Source organism: Pipra filicauda, unplaced genomic scaffold (assembly GCF_003945595.2).
Source record: "Pipra filicauda isolate LSUMZ 115617 unplaced genomic scaffold, ASM394559v2 scaffold35_size7292922_pilon, whole genome shotgun sequence".
Classification (NCBI taxonomy): Eukaryota; Metazoa; Chordata; class Aves; order Passeriformes; family Pipridae; genus Pipra; species Pipra filicauda.
This window is the reverse complement of record NW_024104487.1, coordinates 4672903-4691400: the sequence shown is the minus strand read 5'-3', so window position 1 is coordinate 4691400 and position 18498 is coordinate 4672903. Positions and strand designations below refer to the sequence as shown.

General features: G+C 39.8%; 2 protein-coding genes across 10 annotated transcripts in view; one reads left to right on the top strand and one right to left on the bottom strand.

Annotated features, from left to right (window-relative positions):
• The window catches only part of GFM2 (GTP dependent ribosome recycling factor mitochondrial 2), a 19336-nt gene extending 18307 nt beyond the window's left edge, over nucleotides 1-1029 (top strand). For all 8 annotated transcript variants that reach the window (XM_039384573.1, XM_039384572.1, XM_027709932.2 and 5 more), the window contains one exon: nucleotides 92-1029. In XM_039384573.1, coding sequence (XP_039240507.1) covers nucleotides 92-220 — 129 coding nt within the window. In that variant the 3' untranslated portion in view covers nucleotides 221-1029. The remainder of the gene's footprint in view (nucleotides 1-91) is intronic.
• On the bottom strand, nucleotides 1020-18498 carry HEXB (hexosaminidase subunit beta). 2 transcript variants are annotated; one of them, XM_027709934.2, is made up of 14 exons: nucleotides 18149-18498; nucleotides 17902-18059; nucleotides 14567-14632; nucleotides 13839-13885; nucleotides 13515-13625; nucleotides 11010-11111; nucleotides 9280-9409; nucleotides 7365-7545; nucleotides 6273-6359; nucleotides 5644-5716; nucleotides 4813-4987; nucleotides 3910-4000; nucleotides 3627-3731; nucleotides 1020-1338 (listed from the first exon to the last, which is right to left on the bottom strand). In XM_027709934.2, the coding sequence occupies exons 1-14, from the start codon at nucleotides 18445-18447 to the stop codon at nucleotides 1275-1277; spliced, it is 1689 nt and encodes a 562-aa protein (XP_027565735.2). In that variant the 5' UTR covers nucleotides 18448-18498; the 3' UTR covers nucleotides 1020-1274. The 2 variants fall into 2 exon arrangements, with proteins under 2 accessions (XP_027565735.2, XP_039240510.1); XM_039384576.1 differs by lacking the exons at nucleotides 13515-13625; nucleotides 13839-13885; nucleotides 14567-14632; nucleotides 17902-18059; nucleotides 18149-18498 and adding exons at nucleotides 11797-11957; nucleotides 12584-13371.

The window sequence follows — 18498 nt, the reverse complement described above, 5'->3', positions numbered from 1 at the left end:
GCAGTATACTTCTGACACTCTCTCTCTCTCTGTGTTAACTCATCTTCCCTTTATCCTAAACTGAGTGACACATCATCTCCATTTTGTCCAGGGCTACTCAACAGTTCTGCGTTCTTTAACATCAGGCTCAGCAACCTTCACATTGGAGCTTGCCAGTTATCAAGCCCTGAACAGTCAAGAGCAAAGTGCACTTCTTCAGAGGAGGATGGGGTTGGTGTGATCACTTTACTCTGTAGAACGGTGTTTTCTATTCTCCATGTTAAATATTTCCATATGTACACCAGTACGTTCACCTGGGACCAACTGGTGGTGGTAAATGACGAGTCAGCAGCCATATGAACAGACTGGGCTCTTAATTGTCTGCGGGGGAAAGTTCAAGAGCCTGTTTTAATGGCACAGCCTTGTAATTGCAAAGCAGGTATGGAACCACAAGGTGTTGCTTTGCAAATTTTTATCTTACAGATAAGATCCGTAAGGAGAATTGATGCACATCCTTTTCACAGAAATGAGGACTAAGTGCATGTTAGTGTGCCACGAGAACTGATTCTTAATTTAGTAAATAAAGTTTGTGAAGTTTATGTCTATCAGTGAAATAACTTTACAGTTTCGGCAGTCTGTGTCATCATTTGTTTTCAGCTGAATGAAAGTATATGGTTAATATGCACTTTAAACAGTACAACTAAAGTATTACTTCTTGTACTGGTAGCAACTAGTTATGAAAGAGAGTTCAGGACTGGGTGTAACTTCTACCTGAGTTTGCTTTAGCAAGTAGGTGAAATGGATACTTCTGCAAATTGAGTAAGATCTGTGCAAAAAAAATACAAGAAAGAGAGAGTTCTTCCACGATGGTAATCCCTACCTACCACCCTGCAATATGATGACGGAGGATTTTTTTTTTACCTTTAGGAATGAGTGAATTAAGCTATAATAGTCCTGATTTGCTATGAGTTGCAATTATCTGGTTACCCAGAAAACTGGCAAATGATAAAATACTTTGAAATAAAAAAGATAGTTTGCTCTTTATTTAAATGGTGTCTTAGCTTTATTTTCTCAACTTTAGAATGTAAAGAAATTAAAATTAATAACTATGGTATCAAGTTTCAGGATTTCACAGTGAAGAATCCCAGTTTCTAAAACCCTAAAAACAACCATTTTTACTCCAACAAGGTTATCAAACAATTTTATTTTAAAAGTGAAAATTTTAAATCTTGATTCAAATACATATTCATACCCCAGAGGCACTTCAGGTTGTTGAGGAGAAGTCTTTGCAGCAGTTACGGCCGTCTCCCTTCATGGGCGCAGTATCCAACAAACACCGGTTCGGCTGCTATGCCACGGCTGTTAAAATAAAGTGGAATGTGTATGACTATAATCAAACAACTGGCTGTTTGTATAGGCAGGAAGAGAGATACTGGCACTCCATTCTATAAACAAAACTATGTCCAAGAAATAACAGATGTCGTCTCTAGGGAGCGAAAAGGGGCCCTATTCTACTTCTAATTGTACTTCAGTTCTCTGTTTCAATCAGAGCTACCGAGCTATTAGCAAACATGTTGAAAAGCTTAAATTCAGGACCCAGTTGTCTTGATGTTATGCAAAATTTACAGCTTTTATTGAAAAGAAGTTATAAGAACATGCAAATATAAATCAATTCACATTTGCACACTCTCCCTGCTCCCAACCCTCATGTTTCCTGCATATGCAGCTCTAATTATGTAATTTTCATTCATATTTGGGGGGAGCCAAGATTTCTTCCAGCTTACACTATCATAAATTAGTCTGTTCTCATGTGGCTTTAAAAACAAACTAACCAAGCCCTTGTAGTTTATGATGGTACAGTAAGATAGTATAAAAAAAATTTTCAGAGTTAAAGAAGTTGTAGTCAAAATTCTGCTTCTTGAATATTTAAGGACTAGATACTACTGCTACTAGTGTTTAAAAGTGCTGCAGTGGAAGAAACTGAATAATGGATTACCTCAGCTGAACTATTGCTGCACCTAAGCAAGTCCTACTCTACTTAGTAAAGACAGGGCTGGTGTCTAGGCCTCTAGAATAGATGCCCACCTTTTTGTTTCCTTTCTCCCATTATCATTTCAGTTTGGGCTGCTGTGTCCTAGGGGAAGTTGAATTTAGATCTGAATAGTAGCTACTGCTTTCACTGTATTATTTCAAGAGCAGTGGCCTCAACCTTCAATAGGCAGAGTTATTCTTCCAGTGACCACAACCGAGCTGTTACAAAGTGCTACCCATCCATTCCCTCACTCCCTCATAACCAGCTGCAGAGCAAGCCAGAGCTGTTCATTCTGCTTGGAAAGTCTCCTTGGCCTTCTACAATTGCCATGGTCTATGTATACACCATATATAAAAACATAAGTAGGAACACAATCCTTTTCCCACACACTAAGACTATAATAGCCTGATATTAAATCATCTCTTTGAGCTTGCACAATTCTAAGGAGGTTGTGTATACATGAAAGGCAACAGAACTGCAGCTCTAAGGAATGCTCATTTCATCACTGGAAAGGGGATGGTTTCTCTAGTGTATTTCTTGTTCAAAACCTGTATCAAAAGAATAATTTTCAGGAGGACATGTCCTTTTATTAAGGTAGTCAGTTTCTAACAGGAATAGTTCACCCTAAGGCAGCAAAGCAGTTTTTCTTTAAACTAGTTTCTGGTGCTAAAATGTGCAGTAAGTACAGGGAGTAGTGTTTAGTCTGCCCCTGCATCTCTCATGCCAGCACCATGAGAGCAGCTGTCATCAGCCAGCCAGCTCCCTATACAGCAATACAAGTACCAGTGTTAAGGAAGAAGATGGAGATGCAGCACTAGAGTTAACCAGGTCCAGGACTAACATGGCTTAGTTCACTGTAAAACCCTAATCCTAGTGGTACAGCCACTGTTCACTTCACTGTTCAGTTGTATTTGTTTTCTTAAGCCCCATCAAGAGATGCACCATCCTGTTAAGTAATAGGGCATAAGTTTTTAAAGCCCTTTAATCTTGTTTTTAACATGTATTTGCTAACTCCCTCAATGTATCTATTTTTCTCATGACGGAGGAAGATAGCACAATTTACACATAGCTAGTTTCCTAAGCATTATTTTAAGCCAGCTTGAAATAAAACCAACAAATCAAAACTTACAAGTCCTTCAGTCACTCGCTAGCTCTTAAGGAGCTAGTGTGTACTGTAAGCTAAATGCCAGTGATTCAAAGAGATAATCATTTTAAGACACCTACAGGAATACAAGCAGAGTGCTTCAGTTTTAAGTGCTGACTATAACTGCTTTTGTATCCTGTTCTCTAAAAGGCTGATTTCTTTCTACCTTGAAATACTTCCACATAGTGTTGAGATTTTCAATAATTGTCATAAACTTTTGTAGAGAAATAAAATGGCATGTTTCATTCTTGCTGCAGTCCAACTATGCACCAGCATTTGGGAAAACCTAAATGTTAGTTGTGAAACTGTCTAGAACTCCTATCTTAATGCATCTTTCTTCCTCTTCTGTGGATACAAACCACACTCCCTCTCTCTTCCCTTCATTTCCAGGTCAGCACTTTAGGTCTGTACTTCTGTTCCACTGGTTATAAGACATGAGAACCAAGATACACTGTAGCCACTAAATCTTACCGGAGCATGCGGCAGCGATGATTCCTCAGCCTTCTATAGGCATCTTGCAAGTCGGTCACATTCCTGCTGCTCCAGAGTCTTTCTCCTACAGCACTTGCTCGAGGCCTGTAAAGGTATACTAAGTTTTAGAGTAGGTGTGGTCTATAACCAAGAATAGATAAAATTTTTTTATAGCTGCTCAGGTTCAGCACAGAGCACTGTCACCACTATCATACAGTCTTCTTGGATTAATTAAGATCCTTGCAGCTGGCTTTTGAAAACCTAATGATAAAGCAGTTCATACCATAATCTTGGTGTCAGGTTAGTTGCGTCCACAAATTCCCCCCACAGGCAGGCTTCTCCACCTATTAAAAGTTTCTTCTGTTCTTCAGATCCTGAATTCAAAGCAGAAGGTCAGAATTTTTATTTTTCCAGAAGATGAGAATATATCAAAAATTTAATTTTCTAATACTTAGAAAGGATTGATGTTCAGTTGTTTGTTTGGTCATATAAAACTATTCTGAGCACTAACTTAACATTTTAGTAGTCTTGTTACTGAATGGAGAACCACCAGGCTGTTTGCCCAGAGAAGCCTCTTCTCCTCTCTTTCAGAAAGTATTTTACCTTTTATCCCCTGAAGACATTCCTCAGCCTCCTGACATTCCTCAGGGATATCAGTCCTGATGGAAACTGTTCATTCTATCACATGCAGAACATTCCTTGAAAAAACCACTTAGTCAGGTGTTTCTCCTAATCAGCTCTGAGACCTACCTTGCACAAAATAAAAGCCCCATGGAAAGCATAACATGTGTGTATCAGCTTTAGACAGAAGGAGAGAACATGTCTTCTATAAAACAGTTTCACACTCTAGAAGCTTGCTAACATATGTCTACCAGCAGCCATTCTGCACAACTCCGCACCTGAAGTATGAGGCACCTGCCCACCTTGTCCATCGTTCTGTCTCACACAAGCACCAGTATCAGATCCTGAGGAAGGTAACACCTTTCCCTGTGAGAAGTGCAAAGTTCCCTTTTTTTTTTAAATTTAAGAATTTTCCAGAGTTCTAGTTGACATTAAATTCCTTTGATTACACTATAATCACAGTGATGGAATGACCCCTCTAAACAGCCTTATTCTTTCCATTTACACCTTACTATAAACCAAAAAATTTCATGCACAGAACATGCATATAAAAAAAGTAACAAACCAGGGAAGTCAAGTGGTTCAACACGGTAGTATTTCTTCCAGTCTTGCCCATAACTGATGTAGTCCAAATACCAGGGTGCAGCCAGGACAGCGGGGAACCCAGCTCCAGTGACGCTGCTCAGTTCATGAGCATAGCTGTTTGCCATCCACACTTGAACTACAGTGTCTGGTTTCAGCTAAAAGGGGGTAAGACAGAACAAACAACCCCGATCACCCCCCCCCCCAAAAAAAAGCCATTAATGACAATCCTAATTGCTGTTATCAGGAAAAAAGGATCATGAATTTCAAAACTGGCTATTTCGTTTTGAAGAGGAACATTTTGGAAGCTACCTGTGGTCATCTCCCCCAAAGTCTAAAGCTAATTATCTCTTTGTTGGTTTTAAACACAGCACTTCTGAGTGAAGCCTAGGTTATACTACAGACAGTTAATGCTCTAAGAGGATTCCTTCATGCACCCCATATCTGACCAGCTCTTAAAAGCCAAGCATCTGGTGTTACTAGATCAGACACACAGTTGTGTGAGGGGGGAAAAAAAAAAAGGAAACTCCTAGAAACTTCCCTACCCTTTACTCTGACGCTTTAAAACATATTATATTAACTGTGTTCACCTTCAGAAAGAACTTCAATGCTGGTGTTCCTGTCCCACCTATTTTACATGGTCAACAAATGGTAATTTCAAGGGAGGCCTCACACCTGGGGAGACTTGCTAATGTCAGAAGACTTGCTTTGACTTTTAAGAAACATAAACAGACCTACTTAGTAGCCTACTTTGGAAGCCTCCCACAATATCGTGCTGTTATACAAAAGTATCTTATTAATTTTCTCATCTTACCTGTGCTTTGTGATCAAACACTTCTTGCCAGATGATTTGTCCTTTGTTATAGGAGGAAACAATGTCCAAAATGCTGGAATTTAGAAATAAGATCGGGTTTGTGAACTTCAGTAAGTACAGGCACTTGAAGTAGCAATATTTTCTACCCTAAGGCACATCTGACATTTCCCATCACTGCATAGGGTACCACGAAAAGCATGTTGTTCTGGTTTTGGCCTTCAATGCTCTTGAAGTCCATGCGTATAACAGTGTGTGTGTGCATCACAAACTGATGTTCAGAACTATCAGCAACTTGTACACAGTGACTAAATCCATGTTATTTAAGAAGGAGCCAAATAAATGGCTGCAAAACCTTTTCCTCCACAGCCTGTGTGCTGCCACTACTGCAGATATCTAGTTTAAGATATCCAATACATTCACAGTGTGTGTAGAACTAGCCTAGATATCCTTGATGTATCCCACATTTTAAACCTATGAACTTTACATTTGATGTATTAAAGTGGGTAGTCCCCCATGTGTTGATTTTTGAAAACAATATAGATATTACATCAGCTTTAGTATCTGCACCTCAGTGCCACCCTCAGATAGTGACTGTGAAAAACCGAGCAGGAATAAAAAAACTAACATACTTCTGAATATAGTAAGATTCCAGTTTAGCATAGTCACTGCCAAAACCTTGCTTCTTCATGAACTCTTTCACTTCAGGGTTAGATTTCCTTAAATAATAACAAGGAAACAAGTTAAAGAAAAGATTATTTTTGTTATGTTTTAAACCAGATTTCCCAAACATTTCCACCTATGCAGAGCACTAGATGGTGCCTTTGGCATGCCATAGCCTGGAATGCAAAACAGAGCAGAAGCAGCAAGCTAACACAACTTCGATATTTTGGAACAGTTTCATCCTGATTTGAAGTAAAGCCAATAGTCCTAATTCTCTGGTAAAACTAGTGGAGTCCCTGTTCTGAAGCGGTCTCTGGCAGATTGCCTCAAACTCTTAAGAGCTCTGGGGTTCCTGGCATCTCTGTGACTTAGTGGGAAGGCTGTCAGCAGGTCTGGGAACTCATCAATTTTGTGCTTTTACCACAGAAGCAAACCAGTACTTCTGTGGTAAAGCATTTGTCAGAAGTTTTCTTTCTCTATAAAAATTAAATCAAGTCCTGAGTGTTCAGATTTGATGTTTAAAGAGAATCTTTGATGTTTAAAGAGAATCATCAAAATGTTCAAATTCTGTACTATCAGTTACTCCAGCAAAGAGACTCCAAAATATTCAAAATCCACAAACAAATTAAGAGCTCTATTAATACATGTCACACTTTAAATACAAACACAAAAGAATCAGCTTGGTACTACTTAGTGTTAGCGTGTTTTCTGGAGGGCAGAACTCAATGGAAAGATCTACTATAACATACAGTATTTAAATGTTAATTATCTTATCTAGTACTTTTCTATCATATTAGTTCTCTTTCCTGCCAGGTTAATTTTCATAAAGAAATCCTTCAGAGTACTTGAGCATTTGTGAAACTACTAGACAAAGCAAAATTCTGCACATCTCTTGCTTGTTGAGAATCACAAATGCTCTGCTTGTAGATAATTATAGAGATAGGAGTGGAGATCTTTTGGTCATGCAGTGAAAACTGCCTCATGCAACTGAGTTCCATAATTAATGGATGTGGATAGGTTTAAGAAGCACTAGACATTTGTTCTTTGAATTGTCACCATACCAGCAACTGAAGTCCACTTCATCTCCTCCCAAATGAATGTATGCATCTGGAAACACACTGCTGATCTCTTTGAAGAATTTAGTCATGAAGTCATAAGTTGTATTCAAAATAGGATTTACAGGTCCAAAGGACCCAGTTGGCTGTCCTCCATCGTAACAAGGAGTGAGAAGATCTTTTTGACCTAGTAAAAACAATTAATAGAGGACATGCAGTTCCATGTTGCTATGCTAGCTTTACTAGCAGGAAGAAGCAGTTACCCATATTAAAAAGGTTAATATTCATGACTTAAGTGCTCACCTATTCCAAGTATAATCAAATAGAGGTAGAATGAAATAAAACAACTTGGACAAGGTTGAAGAACCCTCTAACTGGCAATTAGGACTCGGACTTTCAGATTTGTGATTTAACACACACTAATTTATGTAACATGTAACACTATATCTGAAAAACAGCATTTGGATGACTATTTGAATAAAAAAAACTTTAATGGATTTAGGAAGGAAGCCAATTAGAAGAAAGCCAAGCATAATGAGTATACTTCAGAGGCCTCTTTCCTATTTTTATTACTCTGCTTTGCTAACATCTAAGTAGGTGTGAGGTATATAGCTCAAGGTAGATGTCCTACCTCACTCTCCTAGGAATTTACCTTTACACAAGAAAGGAAGGCTAAACAGAGATCAAAACTACGCAATGGTTCTCAAGTCAAGATATCTGAAGCAACATGAGCCACGATAACTAAATAGGAACGAGTTATTGTATGTGGGTTGGAGATACCTAAATCCAGCTTATTTAGTACACCATAGTTGCAGCAGCAGCACCTTCCTGCCTGTGTGTTTACCTACTCTGAGCACATTTCCCCCAAATGAGGCCCTAGTGCTAAATTGCTTCTACTACCCTACTCACAAGCATTAAGACTTCTCTCCAATATCCTGAATTTGAATGCAAGCAAAGCATAGCCACCCAAGTTCATAAGCAAAGCCAGGACTAGCTCCTGTGTATCGCATAAAAAAAAAAACTGTACAGGAAACTATCAAGAACACTTGATTTTAGGCAAGGGAGATCAACTTGCTCTTCAAATGAATGTAGAACCCCCACATATAGCCAGGTAAGCCAGTGATTTAATAGTTTGCTGTAAGCGCAAAGACCACTTGAGATAAAGGATTCAGAAAGAGTGTGTTTAGCAAATTTGGGGTTTGCCTTGTTCCTTTCCTTCTCATTTTGAATTACTGAGAAAGAGCCTAAGACATCTTTCAACATTATAGCCACAGCCCTACAGGACGAATACAAGACTTGCTCTGTTGCTAAAGCTGAAGTTATGAGGCACTAAAAAAAATCTTTACTTTTGGCCAAGACCATCTTAAGTTAATTGCAGTGAAATTGCATTCAGTGCACATTGAATTAAGGCACAAGGTTTCCTGGTCCTTCAGTACATGTAAACACCAGCATTCTGTATCAAGAGAAGTATTACTGTGAGACCAAGAAGGTAAGAGAGTGAAGAAGTATCCAACTTAGCTGTGTTTTGTACACTGGCAGATTACCACTTTACTAAGAGATAAACATCAATCACTTTGAAAGAACCTTCCCAAAGCAGAAATATCTACTCTACACCAGACAGCAACTCATTTTTTCTAGCTACTGCCTTATTATTCTAAACTTGAGTACTGAGTGAGGAGATGTCAACAACATAAAGTCTAAGGCAGAATAGATCTGTACCTTTGCACACACATCCAGCACAGGACGTGTCAACTTTCTTCATTCATTTTAGATGCTGTAACAGGTAAAGGTCATGACATCACAGAGTCTGCCCCTTCCTTACCTCTTACCAGGGGCCTTCCAAAGCACTTTATTGACTACTTTTTAAAAAATCCACAATCTCTTAACAATTTCTTTCTTAACAATACTTTCTTGGACATACCTTTTCCCCAAGACTGCGTGTGTCCTGGGGTATCAAACTCTGGGATAACTCTAATGCCTCTTAATCGGGCATACTCAATCACCAGACGGACATCAGCAGGAGTATAGATGAGATTACAGGAGTATGCTCCCTGTAAAATAACTCACATTTAGAGACAGTTTACAAAACACTATACCAGCAGCTCACAAAATTTGGACTAAAGTGTTGTAAAACTCCTCTACAGTCTACATTATAAGTTAGCCTTTTCTTGTTTATCACATGTGCAACTGCACTGATGGAACTTTTTGGCTGACTAGTGGAGAGAAGAAAAAAACAATCAAAAAAACAAACCAACAAGTTCACAACACTGAGACAGACCTCCTTGAGAAGACCACTCTTTCTTCCTTAGTTCACAGTTACTGAAGAAAACAGAAAAGCTAGTTTCTATTGTCAGATTTCTGAAAGATACAGTTTTCAACTCTTCTGTACAGAGGCAAGTTATTTTTTCCCATTAGCTCTGAAACGCAGGGCTCTTGCTACATAACACGCAAGACTAATGGAAAAATTCTGCTAAGTCAGAAAGAATGGTGTCTTTTTCCAACACCTCTGCTTTTCAGTTTTGATATAGAGACCAATTTAGTATCGGGGAGTGTTTGTTTTGTGACACTGAATTTGAGTGTTATTCTACTCTCTCACACCCAAAAAATGTGACAAATGACCCAGACAGCTACAGTTTGGTGAAACAGATGCTTGCTAAAGACCCAAACTACGTAAGAATACATCATGACTCTTTGTGACTAGTAGCACCTTAAGCTTTCATTTCTCTAGAAATGGTTTCCGCAGCTGAGTTACTCAAAAAACGTAATAGCAAACAAGATTTTCAAAGAGGAGGCTATTGAGACAAAAGCCATCTTCCTCTCTCCAGCTGTCAGTGGAGCATAGGACAGAACTCCATAGCCATTACTAGGAAAAATAATCTGACTGCACTGTGCAACATCTACAATTTTTGAATTATAAAATTCTTCATGGCATCTGCTCAAGCACTGCCTACACAATTTTCATGAGGGTCAGATTCCAGCAAGCGTTTTAAAACAGAATCAGTAATCTTGTACTTAGACTTAGTCTACTTAAGTATTCATGTTTGATTTGGTTTCTACCGTACCATGACTGAGCAAGAACCTCATGACTTTCAACTAATTTAACAAAGCCTGCTATGAATCTAGAAATAAAGAGACACATTGCATTGTATTTGTTTTAGAAAACAACTTCTCACTTTCGTACCTCTTTATAGGGATGTTGTGTTTTGTAAAGTTAACTAGATCTCAGACAAGGCAAAAGTATTATTGCAGTGGTTTCAAACCTAAATCTGGCAAGAAACTCTCTTACATCTAAGTGGCAGGAAGCCTAACAGTTAAAAAAACCCACCATAAGAAATTCAAGCAGTGTTCACTACTTATTTGCATACCATTACTGTTTGAAGTCCTGCAAACACTGAGGATCATTAAGTAAATCTGCACAGAAGAGTTAGGAAGGCCATATACCATGTATCCACCAAGGAAGATTTGAAAATAGTCCACACAGACACTCAGGTAGAATCCTAAATGTGGACTTGCTGATTACTGGTCATGTAGTACTGTTTCACAATAAGCCAAAGCAGATGTACTCAATCATTGGTAAACTCTGCATTTTATATTCATGAAATATGTACTGGATTTCAGCCCTTCCACCCCACTCCAATGATGTTCACTCACCTTATCACTTAATTCAGGGAAATAAATGCTCTGGTAAGGGAATGACTGGTCATCTACTATATGCCAGTGGAAAACATTGAACTTGTTAAAAGCCATGGCATCCTGTAAGAAATTATGCAAAAGACTTTAGTCAAACACTTCACTTTCATAGAAAACCTATGGAAAAAAAGTCCACGCCTGAGCATATCCTGCATACCTAAAGCAACAGCTAAAAAAGAAAAAAACCAAACAAACCAAAAAACCCCAAACCAAGCAAAAAAAGCATAGTGTGTTTCACTGAATCCTAGAAGCACACACCTCTACTGGTTCATTCCTCTCCATCTATTTGCACCTCTGCTGGCAACAAGCTCTTGATCTAACCCTCTTCTACCCGCCTGTGTAGTAAGAACTGCTATAAACACTCATTCATTTCTTCCACTTCAGAACATTTCTGGGTAATTCTGTATACACCATCATATATTTCAGCTTACAGAAAAGTTTATACTTTTATAACTACTTTGGACTCGAAAACTTAACAGCATAAGGGAGTTTCCTGTAATTCCTATTTAGTACATCCATTCTTGCTACTGATTTCTGAAGACAGAAATCAGTGTTCAAATTTGTGTTCAAATTTGTGTTCAAGTGCACACAAAATAAACCATGCTTTTTCCCCACAAAAGACAGTGCTTCCTTTATGTGTTCAATTATTACAGTCGTTACTTCCCTTTTTTTTTGAAACTGAAGATAAGATCAACGTTAACACACTTATTTTAGAATTATGACTCCAGTTGGACGGTTACATACGTACCCTGAGTTATGCTAGCTTGATAGTCCGTAGAAACATGTGCTGTGAGCAGGCCAAATAAGCGTTCTCTACATTGTTCATGACTGATTGCAACACAGCTGTTTTCTAATCCCTTGCCACAATACAATTATTCTCACATTTCTCCCATTCTTTTTTTCACCAATCTGTGTTTAAAGAAGTGATAAAATCTCTTCAGGAACTCCCACCAAATCCAAAAGGATATTTATACCTTGTCCATTCCCCAAAATTATCTCATCTGTTTCATTACACTGCAGAAGTTTTAATTGCCACGTCTTCGTTCATTTCTATCAAATACCATCCTTCCACATAGAAAATTACATCTCCTGACTTTCACCTCAGCCACTCTTCTCTCAAGAACAATGCCCTTCCTGCAAATACAGTACAGCAGCTGAACACAAATAAGAAAGGTATGTGAACTGCTGCCCTAAGCATCTTATTACCACATGTCAGTGAAGAGATTATTGATGCTTTTTATTACCCTGGATTCAAGCAGGCACAGAGGTGGGAGGAAAAGTACACTTGTTCTTAAACCAGCCAAATTGCATAAAAGATAGCTCTAGTAATGTGTTGGAGAGACACAGATGCAATTTAAGGAAAGAAAACAGAACAGCAACAGTTACAGAAACACAAAACTGGTAGAAATGCAAGTCTCTTTCGATATCTTTTTTAGACAAGACGACAAACAACAGCACAAGTATCTACTTGAGAAGCACCCTCCATTGCAAATGAAACACTACACACAAGCACTACTTGTTGAACAGGCACTGACCTTGAAGGTAAAACAAGTAGTAAAAATTGGACAAGTTCTGAGCATAGTTCAAGGATGACCTCAGAAATGAAGACTGGTTTTACCTGCACTCTTCCTGCCCATCTTAAACCTGTTTTGCAAAGTTCTGCAACACGGAGGGGAAATTTCAAGTATTATTTCATTTTGGAGAAGCAAGACAGACAAAACAGGAAAATGCCTGTTCCTCCACTTCAATTCACTAAATAATCCCTTCTACAAGGATTTCAACAACAAAAAAAAAAGGAGTGCAAGACAGAAAACCCCACAGCTTTGGCTGCTATGCTTATAAAAATTCACTACCTTTCCATCAAGGTGGGAGTATAAAACTCTTAGTGTGCTTACATAAGCTTTTTGGAGAAAGTTTTATTTGTTTTGTGTTTTGTTGTTGTTTGTTTGTTTTGTTTGTCTGAGGTTTTCTTTTCAGGAGCTTCCAGTGAACATTTCCAAATTTCTCTCTTGCTCTGCAATACTTAATCACTGGTTTGCTCTAAGTAGCCTAAGAAAAGGACTACCAAAGCCCGGCTACTGAAAAGATGGGAATTTTCCTGAAATCACTGGCACTGAAGCTAGAACTTGCAAGGTCTCCTATGTATTGCTTGGTGACAGTCAGATGTCTCAGAATATGCTTCCAAGAAGTAACACATTAGCTGGCTTGGGCAACAAAAAATACGGAGAATCCAAGGTACCACAAATCCCAGCCCCCTTTACAGATTCACTAATCATTGTGTCTGCCTACTTGATTCCTCTCCAGTCTGTTCTGACCTTTGCTTAACAAAGTTCACTCTGTCCTTTTAGAAGTCAGCCAGAGGAGGTGGGTTTTTCTTTCATACCAGCTCCAGTTGCTACCTACTTCAGAGGACAAAACACAACAACAAAGAGCCTTCATTATAATGATACAAAACTGCCCACTTACCAGGTTTGTAAGAATAGATTTCAATGGTAAATAATGCCTTGAAGTGTCTAGTAAGATTCCTCTATGAGCAAATCTTGGGAAGTCATTGATTTCAGATTCATTGACAAGAAACTATGAGAACAAAATTTAAAAATCAGAACTCTCATTTAATATTCATAATTTCAAACAGGAAATACATTTTTTTTTCAGAAAATGTTTCTAGGAAATCTGTTAACAAACTGAAAAGTTACTGAATGAAACGGGTAAATCTGCTGTTTCTAGAAAAGCATCCAGTAAGGAATCTGTTTGTCTATAATCAGGACAGTGGTTTTACTTAATACTTACACTTCCATAGTCATCTTCATGAACCAACTGGCTGAAGGTTTCCAAACCTGGAAAAATATCCAAGAAAGGGATGTGGAATACAACCCAGTACTTGCCCTTAAAAGTTTTAGTTAAAAACAGGACCACAACTATTTACAGGCATTCACACAGTAAGAAAGAATGCTTTGTAGCTGAGTTTCCTTCTTTTCAGCACAGTTTCCTTAATTGCTCAAGCACCACTGTTTTAAAAATTCCGAAGACAGAACCATTCAAATTCTCCATTACACACAGATACTGAATACTATCACTACAGCTCAGCGGTAGCAAATTAATCCTTGAATAGTAAGAAAGTTACTGAGAGTAACATCTGCTGGTGTAACATTGCAGTAAGAACAGCAGACTGAAACTTCAGCATTATGATCTTCGTGGTAATGTGTTCAGCATGTCAAGTTATTAGGTGCAGTCAGAGAATAATCTGTTTACATTATAGATCAGAGAGCTTTTTAGCACCTAGGGTTTGCTTGGCCTGGCTGATTTCAGGCAAGCGAGAGTGCACTTACGGTGCGCCACTGGATCTGAGATGCGGAGCATCGAACCAACAACATCTGAGTATCCTCCTGGCCTGACCAAGCTTACTTCCAATGACATACTGAATGAGGGCACAGCTCAGTGATCAGCTGGTTCTTAGTCTGCCACGAAGTTTGTGTAAGACCTAAGCAAATAGCTCTATATGAAAAGTAGCAACTTACCTCTTAAAGCACCCCATACCTCATAAGCTTTCAGTATAGCCACAGGCTCAGTTACAGTTAAATGATCTAAAGAAAAGAAAAGAAAAAGGTTATTCCTCAAGAAACCATGAGTTGACAGGCCAATGCTAATAGGCGTTAGAGATTCTTCAAGTGCCACGTCTCCCTTTGTTTTTTAAATGACTGTTTTTAACGGTCATAGCGCGCAATTATTTTTCATTTGTTTTTCTGATATAATGCGAGCTACTGTTCAGAGAGTCAACAGTTAATAAACAAGAAGACAAAACGAGTGAGGTGCTTAATAATGGCAATGCTAAAATATTGTACATGGGCCAAAATTCCAGCCAAGTTTAACTCAATTGATTTAAAACATAACAGATTACATTTCCGCTTTTAAGGCATGGTGATAAGGGTTGAGTAACTATGCCAGACTTAACCACAAAAATTTCACTTCTCCTTTCACCTTCCTTTCATATAGATTATGCTTACATATTTTTATTAGAGATATAACTTTTCATATAATATTGCCAGGTACTAACCATAACGGTATAATGACAAAGGAAAAAAGCTAATAATCAGACCATAGAATCATAGAATATTCTGAATTGGAAGGGACCCACTAGGATCATTACGTTCAACTCCTGGCCCTGCACAGGACACCCCAATAATCACACCACGTGCCTGAAAGCATTGTCCAAACGCTTCTTGAACTCTGTCAGGCTAGATGCTGTGACCACTTCCCTGGGGAGCCTGTTCCAGTGACCAACCACCACCTGGACGAAAAACCTTTTCCTAATATCCAACCTGAACCTGCCCTAACACAGCTTTGTGCCATTCCATTGGATCCTGTCACTGGTCACCACAGAGAAAAGACCAGTGCCTGCTCCTCCTCTGCCTCATGAGGAAGCTGTAGACAATGATGAGGCCTTCCCACAGTCTCTTCTCCAGGTTGAACAGACCAAGTGACCTCAGCTGCTTCTCATACAGCTTCCCCTCAAGGCTCTTCCCCATCTTTGTAGCCCTCCTTTGGACACTCTCTAATAGCTTTATATCTTTCTTATATTATGGCACTCCAAACTGCGCACAATATTCAAGGTGAGGCTGCACCACACAGAGTGACTGGCTGGTGATGCTGTGCCTGATGCACAAATAGGATGCCAGGTCACTCTACTGACCCCACATCTAATGGACATGTGTATGGGGGCAGGGAGATGAAGTAAGGTAAGTAAAATGGAGAATGGTATCTGAAGGACTTCATAACAATCGTCCCTTAACTTTGTGTAACAAAGTACTGGTGAAAAAAAAAGGTAAAATAATTTTGGTTTTGCATTTAAGATGATTCAGTAAATTTTAGTAAAGAAACAAATATATTTTAAATATTTTTTTTAACCATGTACATATATATGTATAAAAATACACTATTTCTATAAATCTATAGATTTATATTATTATTTAAACAGCAAAGCAATAATAAGCTGACCAGGATTGCACATCTGACAGAGCAGAGAAAAAAAAGGGGTGAACTGCTGTACAAAGATTTATTTGATCTGTGTATGTATCAAAGAATCTTTTGTCATATAATACACAGTTCAAACATTTACCTAAACTGGCAGGAAAAAGCCATTCAGCGACACAAAGAAAGTACCTCAGTCTTCCATGTTAAACTAAGCACAGATTGCACTTACTGCAAAGTTTGGGTAAGAAAGAGAACTTAGAAGACTACTGCAAGTCTTTCTGTGGTAAATTGTGATCAATTGTCACGGATTTATTTCCAAGAGAGCAGGCTTTTTTTTCTGAACAGATATCATACCTTAACTGAATACAGAACAAGCTATTTGGAACCTTTTATACAAGCAGGTAAGAACTCAGCAGGGAGAAGGGCAGGCATTTTTATTACATATTCAATACTCTTTTTATAGGATAGTCACTGACTGATAAATACTATCTCTACTAAGGAGACACACCATCCAAACCATCAAGTGACCACCATTTTTCAGAATTGTTCCTTCAAAAAGCTTCAAAAACCCAGAAAATTAAAAACTCACTGAAGTCTGGAAAGCTCAGCTTACCACATGAGGAAAACATGCTATTTTTAACAGGAAAGTCATTTCTTAGAGCAGAGGGAAAAAACTGTGCCTGTTCTAAAGAATGCAACCTAAAGATCATATGATCTGACAGATTGTGTGACAGAACAGAAGAACCAGCTTTGGTAAAAATCTGTAGTTCACAAACCAGTTCAAAGTTCAAATTAGTAATATGGCAGCACAATAACCTGACTGTGGCAGAAAAATGCTAAAGTATTAGTATTTTTGCTGCTATATTTTATTTGCATTGAAATATATTATAAGCTTGCACACAAAACTATTTAGCTATATGTGCCAAAAGCATAGAGTACATTTAATATCAGTACATTCTATTACAAGTCAAGTGGAATTAATCCTGCTGCTGATGTATGACTTAAGATTAGAAGGATCTTTTTCTAAGGATCTGTATCCTGGATACCAAACAACTGCCTTCCCTAGTACAGAAGATTACCTCAAAACAGAACTAGATGAATTGAATATGTTGATTCCTGTGCTAGCCTGCCCAGACAAAAAGCAATCCTATCACTCATCCTTATTTCTGTTAAGAAAATTCTCTGGTAGTTAGTTCTTTATTTAAAGTACTTCTCCAGTCTGGACTTTAACCACAGAACTAAAGAAGCACAGAAAAATCCAATATAAACACCATGTTTTTAAATCCTTTCTGGTACCTACTGATAGAAAGTAGATTTATAACACTGCAAGATAAATAACAAGTTCAACACACACTTTCTGCTTTTCCTGGAAAAACAGGAAATACCATGTGCATATCTCAGTGTAAGTAGCTTCAATTCAAATGTAGTAATTTCTAAGGAGTACATATGGTAAACAAAGACAGCCTTCACTCAACACCCTGTACTGAAAGGGATGATCTCTTTGACTACACGCAGATCTCACCAAACATAACTGGATATTGCATAGCTTAGTAGCTCTGATTCCTAATGCTATTTGCTAGAAAGGACAGTAGCAGCTACCTGTACGGTAGCTAAACTGCAGAAATCACAGGCGACATGTCTAATGAGCTTCATGATTCCCTGTGAGCTGAGATTTCCCACAGCATCAAGGGCAGGAATTATCTTCCGGTCGCCACTGTTCTAAAACGTTCTTGGCCACCTCAGTGAGCCCGTGCTTTCCAGTTCCCCAAAACCAAAACCCTGCTGACTTTTACACCGGACACGTGATGGGAAACCCAGCGCTTAACGGTGCCGCCTGGGCCGTGGAAGGAGCAGCGCGGTGGGCGGCCGTGCGGGTACTCACAGGCCTCGCTGGAGCCGAGGTGCGGGAAGCTGTCACAGCCGGGGTCCGGCGCCTCGATCACCACCTGCAGCTCAGACAGCTCGGGCTCCGCTCGGGCAGCCAGCGGCCTTCGGCCCCACCTCCGCCGCCGGGAATGCCCGAACATGTACTCGTAGTACCTGCCGGGGAAGCACAGGCGCCGCCGGGGCCCTGAGGCGGCTGCTCCCGCCGCTGCAGCCCCCCGGCCCGCGGCCCCGCCGCCGCTCACCTGCGGAAGGCGTCCTGCAGCAGCCCGCAGCCCGGCCGCGCCGAGGAGCCGGCGCCGTGCACCAGCTGGAAGCGGCCGGGCGCCAGCTGCAGCTGGCGGGGGGACGTGCGGAGCCACTGCGGCAGCGGCCACAGCGAGTCCTCAGAGACGGCGTCCGCCGCCAGCTCCCAGTCGGCCGGCGCCGGCCCCGGCCCGGCCTCGGTCCGCGGGGCGCCGTGGCGGAGGCTGGTGCTCACCAGCACGGCGGGCACCAGGACGAGCCCCAGCAGCAGCCCTACGAGCCCCATGGCTCTGCCCATACCGCGGAGCAGCCCCTTCAGCCCGCCGGGTCCCACTCCCAGGGCAACCCG

Excerpts from the sequence above, each read along its gene's own strand:
- HEXB (XM_027709934.2), bottom strand. The coding sequence starts at position 18,447 with ATGGGCAGAGCCATGGGGCTCGTAGGGCTGCTGCTGGGGCTCGTCCTG. Across the intron at positions 14,633-17,901 it reads CCTCGGCTCCAGCGAGGCCT|ATCATTTAACTGTAACTGAG; the intron begins GTGAGTACCCGC and ends TCTTTTCTTTAG. Across the intron at positions 11,112-13,514 it reads AATCTATTCTTACAAACCTG|GATGCCATGGCTTTTAACAA; the intron begins GTAAGTGGGCAG and ends AATTTCTTACAG.